This window comes from Antedon mediterranea, chromosome 6 (genome assembly GCF_964355755.1).
Source record: "Antedon mediterranea chromosome 6, ecAntMedi1.1, whole genome shotgun sequence".
Classification (NCBI taxonomy): Eukaryota; Metazoa; Echinodermata; class Crinoidea; order Comatulida; family Antedonidae; genus Antedon; species Antedon mediterranea.
Window position 1 is genome coordinate 25448501 of NC_092675.1, and position 19060 is coordinate 25467560.

Genomic DNA, 19060 nt, shown 5'->3' on the forward strand with positions numbered 1-19060 from the left:
GAAGGTATTGGCAGCACTACTAGTTTCTTCTTAGCAGAATTAACAATTAATCCATCGCCTTGATATATACATTCGTAAACGCCACTGTCTGTTCTCGTTAGATTTTGAAGAACAATTTCTAGTCTCTCTTTGCCATTTATCGTCGAATTTATAGTATTCATTTTAAAAACCTTATCACCTTTTTTCCAAATTGTATTGTCAATGATGGTTTCTGCTAAAGATTCCATTTCAATATCCAAATCACAATAAAATGTAAACGTTTTGCCAACAACGACATAACTAACATAATTTTCAGGATAGCATTGTAGAACAACAGCTGACTTAATTATGGGCAAGAAGAGAAGAAACAGGTAAACGAGAAAATGTAACAAACGACTCATGTTGATAGAAACAAAATATCGATTTTGTCTGAAAACGGTTGTTCTGTACACTCTTTGATATATCTATCTCAGTCGATGATGACAGTACAATAACACAATACAAATATTTGTGCTCCTATGTTAGTTCGGTAACTATTCTGATTCTAGGCCTTGATGGTTCCTTTTATACTGAACTAATGATGTTCCCGGATTTATGGGGTATACTGTATAGTTTCATTATGAGTTTCAATTGTTTTTAATTCTTATTAATATATAATAATTATTATCAACTATTTATTAGAGATAGAAACAGCAGTTCGATTTTACTTATAAGTTAATTTCACTTTATTCATCTTGTAATAATACAAAATTTATAGAAATTTTAATATAGGAAACAAGATAGAACGAGTCGGCTATGAGAACTCTATGAAACTCAATTAAAATATTTGTTTAAACTTGTATTGATAGACTGAGTAAAAGCAAGTTATTTCTTCACTCTAAACAAAATAAAATTAAACGTTAGCAACTTTATTTTGTGTTGTGATGTGCCAAGAAAGCAGTTATACCAAGATGAGCAGGCATCTCGCCAAACGCAAAGGAATAATGCTGATACACATTCAAATAATTAATTAATTCAATTTATTTATTCTTATAAAACACATTGTAAAATCACAATACACTATACAGTAAAAAGTACAAAACACAAAATGTTAAAGAGACTTAAAAAAACACTACAAATTATGAAAAAGATAAACACATGATCTCTGAAAATATTATAAATACATATTTTACTAAACCAAACAAAATGTTTTAATTCAACAGTTGATTATAATGGTAAACAAAAATGTAAACTCTATTATACACATTAGCAGTAATATAGGTAAATTTATCTCAGCAAATACTGTTTTTTAAACAAAAACAAAATGTAAATGATTAAAACGCTTTGAAGAAAATGATTTTTATAAAGTAACATAATCACGTGATCTCTGAAAATATTATAAATACATATTTTACTAAACCAAACAAGATGTTTTAATTCAACATTTGATTATAATGGTAAACAAAAATGTAAACTCTATTATACACATTAGCAGTAATATAGGTAAATTTATTTCAACAACTACTGTGTTTTAAACAAAAACAAAATGTCATAAATTGTTCAAACGCTTAAAAAAAATTATTTTATAAAATAACGTAAGTTGTTTGTAATCACGTTTGTATTCATCACGGAAACGAAATGTACAATTAGAAAGAAATTTTTCTCATCTACTGTAAGCAAACTGAAAATAGCAGAAACGCTTACAGCCAAATGCTTTTATATAAGCTATAGACTATATTACTACACATATTTTTATTACGCTTTTGATACATTTAAATCTATACATTATGGATACATTACGGACTTGTAATTTTGTCAAAAAATCTCAGACAAAGAAGACTCGTAGCTATTATAAGATATAGAAACATGATTGACTGAACTGATAAGAGAATCATTGTAATAATAGGATTAACGAAAGTTTTAGATACCTCAGTAGGCTGGGATTTATCAGAAGCATTATGATGAGAGTCATCATCTATTGTATGAGTATCTATGCCAACGTTTGTGCTGACGTTCGCCAAATGTTCTTCTATTTGAATTGTCATCATTGTTTCTTTCAAACTACCATCAGCGTTTACTGTACACGTTATGTTTTCTCCGTGCATTTCACTTGAAACATTGTTAATGAACAACTTATTTGATAAATTAGCTTGTTGTATTGCATCACTAAAAATCGCATTGTTTGATGAATTCCATCGAAATTGGATTTCTTGTTGTTTTCTGATATTAGTATAAAATGAAGTTTTTTGTTTCCTTTCAAAAACGTTGCACCAAATTGTTGCTGACTTGTTAACCATAAATTCAGTTGCGTTAATGTTGACTACAATATTACGTTTAATACCAATGGTAGATGTACACAAATGTACTTCATTCGTTTTCATTGTACATGTGTAATCATTTCTCTCATCTCTATTCATTGCTATGAACATAGCACTACTAATAACCTTGTTCTTTTTTGTGGTATTAGTAAAAATTGCGTGTTTAGGAAATTGTTCCGCATCCCAGTACAGCTTCAAAGTTGGATATGGGTATGTTTCACAATTTAATGTGACATTGTCTCCGACAAAATATTCTGATTTTGAATTGTTACATACCGGATCTGAAGGTATTGGCAGCAATATTAGTTCCTTCTTAACAGAATTACCAAGTGATCCGTTGCCTTGATGATATATACATTCATAAACGCCACTGTCTGTTTCCGTTAGATTTGGGAGATTCATTTTTAGCCGCAGTTTGCCCTTTACCATTGAGGAATCCGTAGTGTAAATTTCAACATTATCATCTTTTTTCCAAGTAGTATTGTCAATTATGGTTTTTGCTAAAAATCCCTTTTCAATATTCAAATCACAATAAAATGTAAACGTTTTGCCAAGAACGGCATAATTAACATCATGTTCAGGATAGCATTGTAGAACATCGGTTGATTTAATTATGCAGAAGAAAAGAAATAGGTAAACGAGAACATTCAATAAACGACTCATTCTGAACAAAATGAAATGCTTCCACATGTAGAAATATATCGGTTTTGAAACAAAAAACAGTTACTTTGAACACTGACTACTGATTGACGATTACAGTCAAATGATAGCAGTATACATTAAAGAATGTGTTGTGGTTTGACAAAATCTTGTTGACGGTTTGTTTATTATTGTACGTCATCATTGTTAGTTTCAATTGTGTTGAATGTTATAATTACTTCACTTAATTATTGGAAATTACAACAAAGGTATTTCGATTTTATTTATGAAACCAAATTCAATTAAATTAACTTTATTCATCTTTTCATAACAACCTTCTATACAAGTGATAGAAGGGAACAGCAAGGGGCATGTACAGAAATGTTTTAAATTATTAACAAACAAACTTTACTTTATGGATTGAAATGGTGATGCCATGTGTATAAGAATACAGGTTATATCTAAGGATAAGCAAGCTATGGACAAAATGAATTAAACAATAGTACCCGTATTTAACTGCAATATAAATACCGTTGAGGTGTTAATAGTATCAAGTGTTATACATGTGTCATGTGGCGGAAATAACAGTGTTAAGTGTCAAACAAAGACTAAACTTGAAATGGGTAAAACGAGTAGAATCATAATTATTTTTCTGCACAAGCTACCAGTAAGTGCATTTGTTAGAAACTGTTATATAATGTGATATATCGCTGTAGGCCTATACGATTAATAATAACAAATACTGTAGGTCATAGTGTTGTTACAAAAAGTTGCTTGTATTATTCTACATTCTATGTCTTCGCTTTCTATCTTTAATTTCGTTTCACACTCAATGCATTGTTTGGCTTATTTAATATATTAATTAAAAATTGTAAAATTAAAAATGTCTATTCTACTCCCATACGCTATAACATAATGCTTTTTTCATTATTATATTATTTTATTATAGTGAATAGATTACAAATATAATGTGAACTATCATTTGAATTCTACAACAATTAATTTTGTTTCTTTGATTGTCACACTTAATTCGTCTTCTTCTTTTGAGTCTGTTTCACGGCACGGTATGTTAAATTCACATGCGGTTTCCTGAGGGCCAATCATATAGCAGATAGACTGAAAGAAAAACGTTGAATACGCCAAACTGATTGACATTATCAACGTCAGAAATACGGCCATCTGTTGGTATATCAGAGTAATTGCTGGAAACATACATACTCCCGGGACAAATGTTGAAAATGCCGCCATCGTGATTGCTGGAGCTAATGATCTGATCGAGAAACAGACACGTGACTGCCTATCGGGGAAAGGAGCCAATCGGTATGCAACACCATAATGAATAGTGAAATCAACGGACAAACCTACGGCAAGAGAAAAAATGACAGATTCCATTACATTCAATTCCCAACCAAGTAACACCAAGCTTCCAATCGTGACAAAAATAGTCCCCATGATTGATAACATAGCAAACGTAGATAAGAGAACATTCCTTGTCACGATGAACAGAACAACTGCAGCCAAACCAATTGAAGATAACAATGCAATCGAACCATTTTTTACTAAACTCTTCTGAAGATCGTAGAAATACATTTGTATCATCTTATGATCTGTAATAAACCAACCACCAGATAAACTTTCTGGGGCCGTTGATATTTCAGTTTCTGACCATGAGTTGACGCTTGACCAGTACTCATCCATCGGTTTATACATACGTGATGCTGTATAATTGCTAGGAAACTGTAGCCTAGCGCCCAAGATATTTTTATTGTCATAAAATATGTAATTTTTATATTTCGGATACAGTTCTAAAAATTTAGGAAGACAAAGTCTGAAGGTATCATCATCAAATGAAGTATTGTACATGCCACAACAAGTTTGATTATTTATCGTAGAACAATAACGAGACATAAAACTGATAAACGCCTCAATGAAGCAACTCTCATGTCGAGAATTGGCTTCATAGAAATCCTGCATTCTAACCATTGAGCAGAAATTTAGCATCCATTGCTGAACCTCTGGTGTCAAATTTAAAGGTTTGTCAAAAACTAAACGACCTCTATCGTCGGGATTCCAGTGATCGCCGTTATCTACTGGTTTCACTCCCCAGATGAATTGCATATTCAAGATTGAACTACCATCACTATCTTTTTCAAATCGAAATAGTTTTTGATATTTTGATTCATAAATTTCTATCATATTTTTATCGTTGAAAACAGGGAAATTTGAAGTTGGAAGTTGTAAACCTGGCGACACAAACACAACAAACGCTCCAACAAGTCCCATAAGTGAAAATAAAATGATCCACAACAACCTTAACTTGATTACTAAGAAAGGTATCCACTTTTTAAAAAGTGCATCAGAAAGATTCGTAATTTTCTGATTGAGGTCTAGAAAACATTTAGTGTTGAACGTAAACCGTTGCATGAATGGTGATCGTTGGATATACTCATTTATAATAACAATCGCAGGAAGCCAAGATAGTGTTAAAACAAAGTTAAACAAAATTGCTGTTCCTGCATAAAGACCAAAACATTTTACTGCAGTAATCGAGCTTATCATATTAACAAAGAAAGCAGAAGAGGTCGTTAAGCTGGTGACAAACATGGTCGGAGCTGCGTGTCTAAGAGTTCTTGCCATTACGTTCACAATGCCCTTTTCACAAACGTTTGACTCGTTCCAAATCTCCAGAAACACAAAAGTGTCATCTGCACCGATTGCAACAATAAGTAATCCTGTTGTCACAGCCAGAAAGGGAAAAAACTCCACTCTTGCGATGACAATATACGTAAAATAAGCTAAAACCAACGACAGAACGAAATTTAGCAATGTCATGCATGTGATGAATAATGATTTACTGTAGAACCATATAACAAGTATAATACAAGATGCGCTTCCTCCTACCAGAAATGTATCTTTCCAGAAATAATGGAAAAAGACGCCATATTTATCCACTTTTATAGCCACAATTTTACTTGCACCATTTTCCACAACCCTTTCCCGTTTAAACTCACTGTCTAATATATCATATAGTATTGCTTCGTTCTCTTCTTCAAGAATAAACGGTATAAATACCAATGTTGCTGTTAAATTATATGGGAAGTCTCCTGCATCTGTTTGTTCATTAACTTCATTGTTATAAAATTCCGAATCAGTCAAATAATGGAGCATGTCATAAACTGCATTTAGTTTAGTGCAATTTTTTGGTACATTGCAATTTCTTGTAGCGCAATTGTGATGTAGAAAAAAATTGAGATAATAACTCGAACATTCTGAGAAAAGATCACGTGCTGTATCTACGTCATTATCTGCTATGTCTTCACAAGTCGTTTTATTGCTAAGATGTAGTACAAAGTCGGCGACCGACAGTAGAGTACAACTCGTGAAATTATTGTAATAATTATTTTGTATTCGTCTTTGCCAGTTACATATTGATTGTAGACCATTCTTGGTAAATAAGTTAGTCTCGGCAGTATTAGAGGTGAACACTACTGCCATATAGTCTTCATCTGAAATACAATGTTAGATGTTTATATATTTGAAAAATATTGCAGATATTTTGTTAACTTTTCGTCCATAGGATATGTTAAAAATACGAATATTTGCTTGATTAAAGTAGCCGTCGCCTATACTGTACAATATATAGAATTGTGCATCATTGCCATCCTTTCTTTAAAATACAAAATTAGGAAACTCTTCAAAGTCTATTAGAAATAATGCTGAAAATAAACTTCCATGATATCTATCAAATGGGTTGTTGTTTGTTAATTATATTTTAAACTAAGTTTGCGATTAAAAAGTAAAAAAGATTACCAATAGTTAAACAATCAGTTTCACTTCTCGACATTCGGCGTTGACGATCGTGTATTACAGAAATCTCAACAGGTGAAGAGTTATATGTTTTTAGACTTTCCCACATCAATAATTCTGATGATTGCATAGTAATGTTAGGCATGATTAAGTTATTTGTTGTTGTTGATGATGATAATGAGGATGATGTTTTAGTGTCTTTTGATTCTGTTTCTTGCGCCAAAACACTTGTAATGCTTTCAAGCATAGTTTCTGATGTTGTAGTAGTTGCCAAACTAGTTATTACAGGTGATGCATAGTTGTTAACTTGTATGGTATAAGCGTCTGCAAGTACACTTGGCGGAGTAGTAAAAAGAGAATTTGGAATGGAGGCTGCATAAATAAGGTGATGTGCACTAATCAGTCGTTTTGATATCAATGTTCCTCTTGCTTCAAATCCCTACATTTTAAATTGAAAACATAACATTGATTAAAATAATAATAACGATGCAAACATCATGACCAGTGATATTATTATCTGAGAGAACGTACATAGTCGAAAGTCTGATGATATTTCAATTTGCGGCAATTTAAAACCGATTTTCCACTAGGCGGATTTGATGCGTAGAGAGAGGGAATTGGAAGATGGAAACATGACAACAAATTCGCCTAGTGGCAAATCGGCTTAAAGAAATGTTAATTTCTTGTGTTGCAATCCTCAATTCTAATGTTGACAGTAGACCTACTCCTACTTTAGTTTAAGAAAACAATTACCTTTGATGGGTCACTGAAATCTGGTATTGGATGCTTTGTTAAGCTGTAAACTGCACAAACAACCACACCAAGAAATATAATAAGCACAATGGTTAAAGATGAACGCACGTTGGTTAATATTTCGGCATACCTACAATAACAAAATTCATTGTTATTCTTGCTGAATAAATACATGATAATTGTGAATACACAAGTATGGATTTAACGAAAAATGAAACAGGGACCTATCGAATCTTTTTTTAAATAAATACCAATGTAAAGCCTATTACTGTCTGAAAAAAAAAAAACTGTATATTTGGATCAATATTTTATTTAGTAAGCTTCCTCCATTCTTACTTAGTTATTAAAGTTTTCCAGAAATCGTCACTTTCTGCAGTAGTTCCAGTAGGCCTATCTGTAGAACCGTTCTTTTCTGAATACTCTGCTGCAGTTATATGTACATCTTCATGACTAAATAAAACATATAATAAACCATTCATAAACTGTACAACTTTTAATGTATGATGTTATTCATTACAACATAACAACATCACATTCTTTCACCAATCTTGCAACTACCATTACAAACAACATTGCTGAATAATTTGCTCCTTTTCTAACTATCAAAGTTCTTGTTACCTTAAAAACGATTTTGCAGCAATTACTGGATCATCGTGTAAAACCACTGCCTCATGACGGATTTCATCTAACTCCGTAGTCTGGATCGTCTTGAAAATTAATAATAATGAACAAATCAACTTATTTAATTACGGTAAAGGCCTAAACTCAAGTAGCGAAAGTTCATTTATTTTGGTCTTGTTTGTCATATATGTGAATACATTTTCTATATTATGTTATGAGAGTGACAAATAAAGTATTCACACTTTATAACAATAAATGATACGTCTAACTCCCACCCTATTAGCAATGCGTTGCAATTATGTTTCAGTACGGTAATTATTAGACAAAATTACAGTAATTGGTTTATACGCATGCGTAGATAATAATTTGCATAAACTACGTGTACGTACGTGTCTCTTCTCGTTTCCTGTCTCGAAACAAAATAATAATATTGGATATAATATTGGATATAACTAAATAATATATATGGCCTAATTAATAATAATTAGGAAAATGAAAATAAAACAAAATATTTACTTCAGAAATGTTAAAGATATTGTCATTCGTACTTGCTGTTCTTTTTGTCATCTTTCGATTAAACTGAATAGCTAAAAACAAACAAGGTCAACGTTTCATATATTTACAAATATTAGGCCTAACTTATTATTCATATTTTAAAATGTGTGTAAAATAAAAATCGATATAATCCTTTATGTAACTACTTTATTAGTTGAATATGATTTAATTATAAACTATTTTTATTGAATGGGCAGATGACAAACACGTCATTACCAAATTATAAAATTATGGTAAAATCATTTTGCGTAAATTGTAGCCTGGAGCATTTATTCAGTACTTGGTACCTACCCAACAAGTCACCAATTCTTTCACAATAATTCATGGTTATCGTTTCCTTATTGCTATAACATGCTATGGAATTCATGCATTTTTGTACATTGCAGAATAACCTTTATCATTAAGTTATGTTTTTTTGTCATACCCAGCCGTATTTTGAAATACGTTTGTTTTAGGTAATTAATTCAATTTATTTAATCTTATCATTTCATTAAAATATACCAATACAGTAAAAAATGTCAAATAACAAATATAAAAGATTTAAAAATAATACAAAATAATGTATAGGAATTTATGAAAAACTTAAATGTAAAAAAGTTTAAACATTAAAAAACACAATCATGTTCATTTTAGGGAAAATAACTAAACTATCATAGAAATATCTGTAAAAAATGTTTTTGTATTACCGGTATATTTTATTGGTAATTCTTAATATCTAACCGGTTGGTAGGCCTATATAATTTCTGAAATTATCTATTTAATAAAATCTCTTAAAACCGACGTTTTCATAAAAGCATCGGTTCAGCTATTCTGATCAAATCAATCTTAATACCCATTTAAATAGGTATATGTATAGTTTACGTTTGACCCATTCTTAAATTAGAAACAGTAAATATCAAATACAAATTAAGGAGTGTGCTTTCTTAGTTGTTCAAACAAGTGTCGGTCTATGGGTAACCAAACCTGCGTTGATTTGTTTGAATGTCCATACACTAATAGACAGTATTAGTGGTAGGCATTTAAGTTGAACATGGCGTCTTTAAGAAACAGAATATAATGTTTTTTTAATACTGTAGTTGTTTTAAAACGTTATAGCCGTTTTATTTTAGTTTAATTTTAGTTGAAAAAGAAAACAGAGAGTGCTCATCAAGTTTGTTTTTTTTTGGTCTTTTTTTTTTGTCTTTTGTGGGATTAACCCACCTTTGTTGTCTCTTTTTTTAATATATATATATTCATTTTATCATCATACAATATTAATATCGGTACCATCAAGTTATTTTTAATGGGATCAAGTACATTTATAAACTGACGTAATTACAGTTTTTATAATTAGTATTTATGCAAAAAAAAATGGAAGATTTTCTGCCGAATGTTGGTATATTTACTACATCAATTGTGTATGTTAACCTAGGATTATACTTATAATATACGGTAGTAATTAGAGATGTAAGACAACTCAAATATTCATAATAAACAAATTACGATTTTAGTAAATACAGCCTAATTCTAATGTTATCATAAAGAAAAGACAGTAAGAAGATACAAGCTTAGTAGATATAGGAAAGCCTAAATATAATTAATTGACTATGAAAATAAAAAACTTACCTTGCTTGGCTAATAATCAAATGTACTCATTCGTCACCAGAAAGAAAATGTGCAATGTTAAAGTAGACACGCACACATTTTAAGCAAATCCAACTTCATTGATTTTTAACTGACGTCATACACCTGATAAGGTCAATCAGGTCAACATCACTCCTTTTTCCTTTTACGCGCATTTTACTGGTATTTTATGGATTAATAGAGCCGGCGGAGAATAGAGAAACATTATTATTTTTGGAGCCAAGGAAAAGTCAGATCTCGCCAAATTTAACAAATTAAAAAAATTATAGACATTATTATGCTTTTTCCCGAACTTTCATATTGTACAACCATAATCGTACTTTGAAGAATGTGGTTGATATTTCAGGTTTTCACAGTACTGTCATCAAAACTGTTATTAATATTAAACCAATAATGGTCAGTCCATCCTCTCTCAATGTATACTCGTTAAATCTTATAACATGCACCGTGTTCTTTATATCAGTAAAAATGTTTAATTTGAAATGTGAATAGGCCTACATATAATCGGTATGTAATACTACATGATAACTCTTTTATTATAATACACTAAATAATATGACATTGATACACCTAATGCTTAATAGAATTGGTTTATAATACATTCATCACATTATTTACAATATGGTTTTAAAGCATTCCTCATTTAAATTCGACAAAGGAACTATCTGGTAAAGAAACAAAAAATAATATGCATAATCAAATAAAGCTTTTAAAAATACACGATGTATAATCTATTTTTTTTTTCTAAAGGTGCATTGAGTACACCTCCGTAATTTTTGTTTTCTCAGTTCTCTCCGTTTGGTACCGTCTCAACCCTCTGAGCCCCCCCCCCCCCCCCGTCACAGACAGTGTGAATGTGTCTTTATTCTATATAACATCAGCGCCTATTTAACTGTGTGAATGTGCCTTTATTCTATATAACATCAGCGTCCATTTGATTGTATGAATGTGCCTTTATTCTATATAACATCAGCGTCCATTTGACTGTGTACTGCTTCTTGAACTCCGTCGTCGACTTTGCTTGATGTACGCCATGATTGTGCAAGGTAAGTACCCAATATGATTATACTCATCGGCAACTTTCCACCAATTCTTTGAAGAATCTAAAACCTTATAAAGCAAAGTATTATAGTTCAAATATAATAGATATTTCACAATTGTTCCATAGAAGAACATTTTTTTTAAATTTGGAATTGGATGAGTAAATTTAAGCTCTCATGATGTAATTTATTAAGAATGATTAAAAATTGTGTTTAATTGAATTATAAGTATAAAGTTGGGTTATCCTTACTTTAACGACCTCGCCATATCTTACGGACAACTCTTGGTTAGTTCGACCAAGGAAATCTTCACGAACTTCTGCAAGACGGTAATTTTCTTGGACGGATTGCTCTGCAATTGGTATCATTCTATTGGATGCAGAAGCTGCCTGCTCTGAACCTGATGAGCTTGTCGTAGATGAGATTGACGCAGTTAAGAATGAAACGGATTTTCTTTAAGAAAGTAAACATATTTATAACAGATATTACATACAGTTACTGTAGATAGAACTTGAGGTAACATAAAGTTGATACCAATGTTACCGTTTAATGCAGGATTTCAACATCATAAACCAGTTTCCCAGGTCTCTGATTTAGTCCTTCCACCCCGTATTAAGTGGACTATTTCACAGAACAAAAATGCCCTTGACGTTCTTACATTGAATTACTTACGGTTGTGTATAATAAGCACCAAAAAGGAGGACTTCTACAACTTCCTCGGTAATCATTGGTTATTATTTAATACATCTTAATATAAATGATGTTTTGTATAAAGTTCAACATTATGATTACTGATACTTACAGATTAGGTGCTGAATGGTTTCTGGCAGAGCGAACCAAATCATCTACCACAATACTTGCCTATAAAAGATTTGGCAAAACTTCAATAAATATTTAGGGTATATAGGTTATTATAACGTAGTGTAGGTAGACATACATAAGACACTATTAAAGAACAGAATAGTAATTACTCCATTTTGTAATATAATCGAATCTACTATACTGCATTCTATATATATCTATAATCTCTATACAATAGATGTATTTTTAATAATAATAATATTAAACACACACGACACACATTATAACAATATCCACATATAAGTATTCTTACCATTGTTTCTGTACATTTAAGTATCAGAATATCTGAAGTACGTTTCCCAGTTTTTGCGTATACAATAACAAGTCCGTTATGAGCTTCCGTAGATAGTGTTTCAGCATGTAAAACATGTTTGAGTTTAAACGTCGATATAACATCCTTAGGGAGAAAATAATTATATAAAGACACATGGAAGAAGCAGTTTATACAAATGAAATGGTAAATTCGAAAAGAAGGAACCTATAACATAACTACTCATTCTCTCCAGCTGGGATGAGCAATTATTATTTAAAGTACAAAAGGAATATCCATACTTAAGCTAATTTAAGATAAGTACCAATCATTGAGCAATGTTATTTCATTTCGTCGTGGTTTACCTTTCGTAATTTGTCGATAATATTCAGTTTACTTTCGTCTTCAAATAGTTCTAGTATAACATCTTGGTGCCATGCCTCTCCACTTTTGTCCAGGCGTCGGAGATCTCTTAAAACGTCATCGGTTGTCAGCTTATAACTGTCATTTGTGATGGTGTGGATGTGCTGTAAAAATTATTGTTTAAGATTTTGAATCAAACTAATTATTATATTATATTTCATTCAGGTTAATCATAATATGTTCGCACTGTATCATCATCTTCGTCTGTTTAATTTAATTACTGTAGATCAATGATTCAACATTTTACCAACACTTAGGTTATGCGAATAAACATACCTGAGCAGCGTATCGCCTTATGCTGTTCGACATTTCATTCCGCCACTTTTCCTAAAAAAGTAGAGAAAATGTCAAACAACAACGTTAAAATGTTTTAAGAAAATTCAATAAAAACAAAATGTCCCTATAATAATAGGTAAAATACGGTAAAAATTGTTATCAAAAATCAAACAACAACGTTAATGTTTTAAGAAAATTCTCAACAAAAACAAAATTTCCCTATAATAGTCAATGCTGCATTGATTTTATAATAACGTTACTTGTTCACGTTAACCATTTTGTAGATTGATGTTGATATTTGCTGAATAGTTTAAAAATACAGGATCTACATTCATTGAATTGAACGTTTTAAGAGCAATCACGAATACAAACAATATGAGAAAAAGAAGCTCTTAAGATACTTGACATTTTTGTAGATTAATATTTAATCATGATATTATTGCAAACAATCTTCTAACTATTATTATATTCTCTTACGGGACAAAAATGTATAAAGAAATAGCTGTTTTAAACAACAGAGAAGTGGAGAGAAAGATAGGAGGGGTGTTATGAACTGAGAAAATACAGCAATTAATTTTTAAAAGTTCCGAATTGCATAGATCATTTACTTGACTGATGACTTCAAAATGAACAAAAGAACAAAATATTATAGTAGTTTTGAAAATAATAACCCTGATTACCAACTACAGTTTTAGAAAACTCTATACTACAAAGTAGGCCCACGGTAACAATGAAACTGTGATGGCTGTCATCTGACATAGGAATAGCAATTAGGCCCTATCACTAGTCTCCATAAACCAAGAATTGTCTCGGAGAGTTCACATTAAAAACCAACAGTCGTCTTTGTGTCGATAAAATTAAATATAATAGTATCCATAATACTATGTCAAGACTATCATACACAATAGAAATCATTAATGCATGACCAATGGTGATGTTACAAATTGGCACCTATGTGTTTGGCCTACATAGGCCTGTCAGCAGTGACAGTCGATTTGTGCATTAGGATGTACGATTCATCGTAGAGAAAACTTGTTTCTCCAACGATTGTCAAATAGATATTTTACTACTCACCGAACAACCAGACAGTCTGTTAATGTTTGTTTAAACTCTGTATTAAGCCTCTCTCTACAGAGTGTACTATATTACTAGCCTGCGTGTTAGATCCACAGAATGCAGTGTACCACACAATTTGATCGACCTTTATTGTGGTTTTAATTGTTATATGAACAAAAGCGTTACACCCTGGTGCTATAAAAGAGTCTAAAAATTCAATACAGTTCATTTAGTATATTGCACATTCTCTACACAAGAACGTAGCAATATAGCAAGCTGTTGTTTCGTAACATTTTTTTTACTCCTTATAAATTAAAATATACAATTAGAAGAGGTTTGGGATGTGGTGGAGTGTTATTTATCTAAACGCGTCGTCTGTGATATATATGATTACATTGTTATTTTTATCTTAATTGGTCAGATGTTTTGCCCTACTCAGCGCAAAGCTGTAGTTACATGTAGGTATAAAAACAAGAAATATTTCTTTAAAAAACGCCCTTCGACTCGTTGACGTAACAGTTTTAATTTTTGTTCTTTTGTCATGAAATGGTGTTTCTTTTTTATTGATATTCGAGGTATATTCAGAGCGTCATTCTGACGACTGGAGCATTCTCTACTTCTCTACGGAGCGCCATTTATGCCTTTATTAACTTCAATAATAGAAATAGTACTAGGGTAACTGCTCAAGTGGACCCAATTTAGCACCAGAGTAGCACAGAAACATCTTGGCATTCACGTTGATTCAAATCTTTTTTCTTTTCATGTAAATAAACTCCGTTCCAAACTGGGCTTGTCCATCTCCATCTTATCGCGTGCTCGGTCATTTCATTAATAAACACACATCCATAGGCCTACTCCTCTATAACACTATAATCCTCCCACACATTGACTATTGATGTAGTGTTTGGGAAATCAGATCGAATATTGACTGAATACAGACCATTCAAAATAGAGCACTTCGCATTAACCTTAAAGCTCATCGTCTCACACCACGAACTAACATTTACAACACCTTAAATCTTCATACAGTCCAGGTCGCATGCATCTACAACTTGCCTACAGGTCTGCAAATGGTCATGGTCTTGCTCCGGAATACCTTGCCCTGCGTCTTGCCAGAATTTCAAATCATCGATGTACCCGAAGTGTCAGTGAGAGGAAATTTGTCGTCCCTTTCCCTAAAACTGAAACTTTTAAGAACAGCTTCATCTATAGAGCACCAACATACCAAACTAAGAAATGCGGTAACAATAAATAAAAAACAACTCAACGTTTTTTATAGTATTGTAGGCTATATTTTTGTATTTAAGTACATATATATATTATATATTTTTATATTTTTTTAACATAGTTCATCCGTTTTTTCATATATGTTTTTGACTGTCTGCATATGCTGTTTAGGGTCACCCTCACAAAATAAGGTTTAATAAAAAAATAAAATAGAAATAAAGTCACTAAATTTTAATATCTTTTCGTATGTTAATACAATGTGCTCAAGTGGACCCAATTTGGCCCCAGTGGAGCACAGTAGTGATGATATAAAATAGAAAGAAAGTCACTCAAGTTTCAATCTTTTCGTATGTTAATACACTGTGCTTAAGTGGACCCAATTTGGCGCCAGTGGATTTTTTTAAAATGGAAAATAATGAATATTGGTTTTCTTTTTTTGTTGAAAGAGAGATATTTTGAGGATTGTAAATGTCAAGTGGAACTTTTTTTAAATCAGAAACAAAGTTTCATGGCATTATTTTCCATTAAATAGACTGCCATAAAACTTCGAAAAGAAGCCCATGTGCTCCTTCATTTTTAGTAATCTTGGGTGGGCTTCTTTTCCACATGGAGTTCTTTTCGAGATTACTTTTGCAAACTAAACGAGGGGAACTGCTAACTTCCCGCCCGGAAAATATTTTATTTACATGATTTGAAAAATCTTCTAATGTAAATAATTAACAGCATCAAAATTTAACAGTGTGGCGTGTTGACCGCGAATGACTAACATACCATCTTTACCATAATACACCTGCACAGACTTATTTGCATAACAACGCACGCACATACCAAACTGTTTAAAATAGAGCTACAAGGTACCCGAAAATGACATCTATTATGTTTTCAAACAACATGCATAAGAATCTTCAGTAGTACCCGACCATGCTTGAGGCTGAGCAAAGACAATTTAAAAAAAAAAAAGAGCTGTATACAGTAGGTTCCCGCCCGAAAAAATGGCGTTACATGATTTGAACAAACTATATAAGACTCACCAGGACAATATATGAGCTTGTCCCCGGAAAGTGCACCTATTCATTTAAATATAAAATTAAATATTAAGTCTCCAGTACTAGCCCATCCATGGACCGCTCGGCGGCGGAATTAGTCTAAGCTTCGAAATTGGTTTGGAAATCGGCATCTTTGCAAATGTTCTATATTTGATCTTATTTCACTTTCCATTAACCCCATAAAAAAACCCATCGGAGACTATCTGTTTAAAATGTTTATTCTGGGACGGTGCGGCTATACACACCAACTACTATGAAGAATCGGACTTTTCGCTACCAATGTTGCAACATTAACAGTGGGGCGCGTTGACCGCGAATGACTAATACCATCTTTCCCACTAACCTGCACAAACTTATTTGTATAACAACGAACGGCATACCAAACTATGATGAGAGATACATTCTCTTCTCAACACGTAACGCGTAACGAAGATAATTAATTCATTTTTTACATTAAAATTGAGGCCGCTAAACATAAAATGTACGAGATCAAATACATGTAGCGAAAGCCAAAAAAAAAAAGAGTAAACATTGTGCTCTCCTTGCCTCCCCAAAACACAGTGGTTGCATACCTTTAACTCTATTCCACCGACCAGCGTGGGAATCGAACCCACGACATACGGTACGTGTTGTCAACACGACGCTCAGGCGATTGAGCTAACTGATCATTTTGGTTTTATCAAGGTTAATAGGATATTTATGATGTAATGATGAATTACGTAATACACGTATAAATAGACAATTATCAGCTGTTCAGTCATGTTTCAGTTTGTGGTGCAACGGGTATCAGCTGGGGTTCGAACCTCTACGGATATTTTTTTTATGAATATTGGTTTTTTTTTAAAGAGAGATATTTGGAGGGTTGAAAATGTCAGGCCTATGGAAGTGGACCTTAAATCATAAACAAAAGTGTAAGGCATTCATTTTTCCATTAAATAGACACCATAACACCCCGAACGTTCCTCATTTTTTAGTACTCTTGGGTACGGTGGCTTCTTTTCAACGGATAAGCTTCTTTTCCACATGGGGTTCTTTTCAAGATTACTTTTGTAAACTGAAGGAGGGGAGTTTCTAGATTCCCGCCGGGAAAACTGTATCTTTACATGATTTGAATTTGATTGCGAATAACTAACAATACCATCCCATCTTTCCCACAGCACATGTGCACACTCATTTGCACAACAAACGCACGGCATACCAAACTACGATGAGATAAAATTAATTCTCTTCAAAACACGTAACGAAGAGAATTAATTCTCTTTTTTTAACATTAAAATAAATTGAGGGCGCTAAACATAAAATTTATACCATCAAAGCAGTTGGCGAGAGCCAAAAAAAAAAAGATGGTAAATGTGCTCTCCCTGCCGCAGCACTAAGGCCCTGCCACAGCCTTTTGGGGTCGTTTCCACCACATCACCAGATGCATTGATGTTGTCGCCTCATGATGTGTGGTGGAAAGGGGGACGTATGATCTGTGAACCCCAAACACAGTGGCTCGCATAGCCTTAACTCTATTCCACCGACCAGCGTGGGAATCGAACCCACGACATACGTGTTGTTAACACGACGCTCAGACGACTGAGCTAACTGATCATTTTGGTTTTAGCAAGGTTAATAGGACATTTATGACGTAATGATCAATTACGTAATACACGTATAAATATACTATTATCAGTTTTTCAGTCATGTACTTGGTGGCGCAACGGGTAATGCTCAGTTTTGAGTGCTATCGGCTGGGGTTCGAGCCTCAACGGATGTTTTAATTTTTTTTAAACATTGTTTTTTTTTTAAATAGAGATATGTGACACTGTATTGTCGAACATGTATGGTACCATACCGGTAGGTATTCAAATATGCTTAATACGAAAAGATATTAAAATTCAGTGACTTATTTCTATTTTATGTCACTGTGCTCCACTGGCTCCAAGTTGGGTCCACTTGAGCACAGTGTATTAACATACGAAAAGATATTAAAATTCCTTGAATTATTTCTATTTTATATCAATGTGCTCGCTTGGTGCCAAATTGGGTACACTTGAGTACATTGTATTAAAATACGAAAAGATATTAAAATTAGTGACTTATTTCTATTTTATATCACTGTGCTCCACTGGTGCTAAATTTGGTCCACTGAACCAGTTACCGTAGTACTATTTCTATTTTCGGAAGTAAATAAAGGCATAAATGGCCCTCCGTAGAGGTAGAGAATGCTCGATCGTCAAAATGACGCTCTGAATATATCTGATATTCTATTTAATAATTTAAAATGATTTTCATAGACTCTCTCCTCCCAGACGTGCTTTGGGGTTTGAAAATGCCCAGTGCGAGTTCCAAATAATAAGCCGTAGTTAACAATTTAGCTATACCGAACGAATGATGTTTCCTTCATATTAGTCAACATTTTAATTTATTTCTATCATTAGCCCCTCTTGGCCTGTGGCAAAAAAAATTTAGACATACTGTATCATATTAAAATCATTGCGGAACGCCATACGATGACTAAATAGATGCAGTTGTCTAGGTAGTCATCAATGAATTCATTTTAGTTAAAAAGTTAAACCGACCGTAATGATTATAAGCGGCTGTTTCACGGAGTCTACGGAAACA

At 32.5% G+C, this 19060-nt stretch overlaps 2 protein-coding genes across 2 annotated transcripts; both read right to left on the reverse strand.

The window, feature by feature from the left end:
* Window positions 1-3109: 3109 nt before the first annotated feature.
* LOC140052530 (protein dispatched homolog 1-like) lies at window positions 3110-8976 on the reverse strand. Its single transcript, XM_072098139.1, has 7 exons — window positions 8943-8976; window positions 8613-8683; window positions 8094-8182; window positions 7812-7925; window positions 7476-7605; window positions 6726-7161; window positions 3110-6421 (listed from the first exon to the last, which is right to left on the reverse strand). The coding sequence occupies exons 1-7, from the start codon at window positions 8974-8976 to the stop codon at window positions 3894-3896; spliced, it is 3402 nt and encodes a 1133-aa protein (XP_071954240.1). The 3' UTR covers window positions 3110-3893.
* Window positions 8977-10748: 1772 nt separating this feature from the next.
* On the reverse strand, window positions 10749-14295 carry LOC140052087 (uncharacterized). The gene is made up of 7 exons (XM_072097483.1): window positions 14199-14295; window positions 13125-13175; window positions 12791-12952; window positions 12429-12572; window positions 12117-12175; window positions 11566-11767; window positions 10749-11384 (listed from the first exon to the last, which is right to left on the reverse strand). The coding sequence occupies exons 2-7, from the start codon at window positions 13155-13157 to the stop codon at window positions 11244-11246; spliced, it is 741 nt and encodes a 246-aa protein (XP_071953584.1). The 5' UTR covers window positions 13158-13175; window positions 14199-14295; the 3' UTR covers window positions 10749-11243.
* Window positions 14296-19060: the final 4765 nt, after the last annotated feature.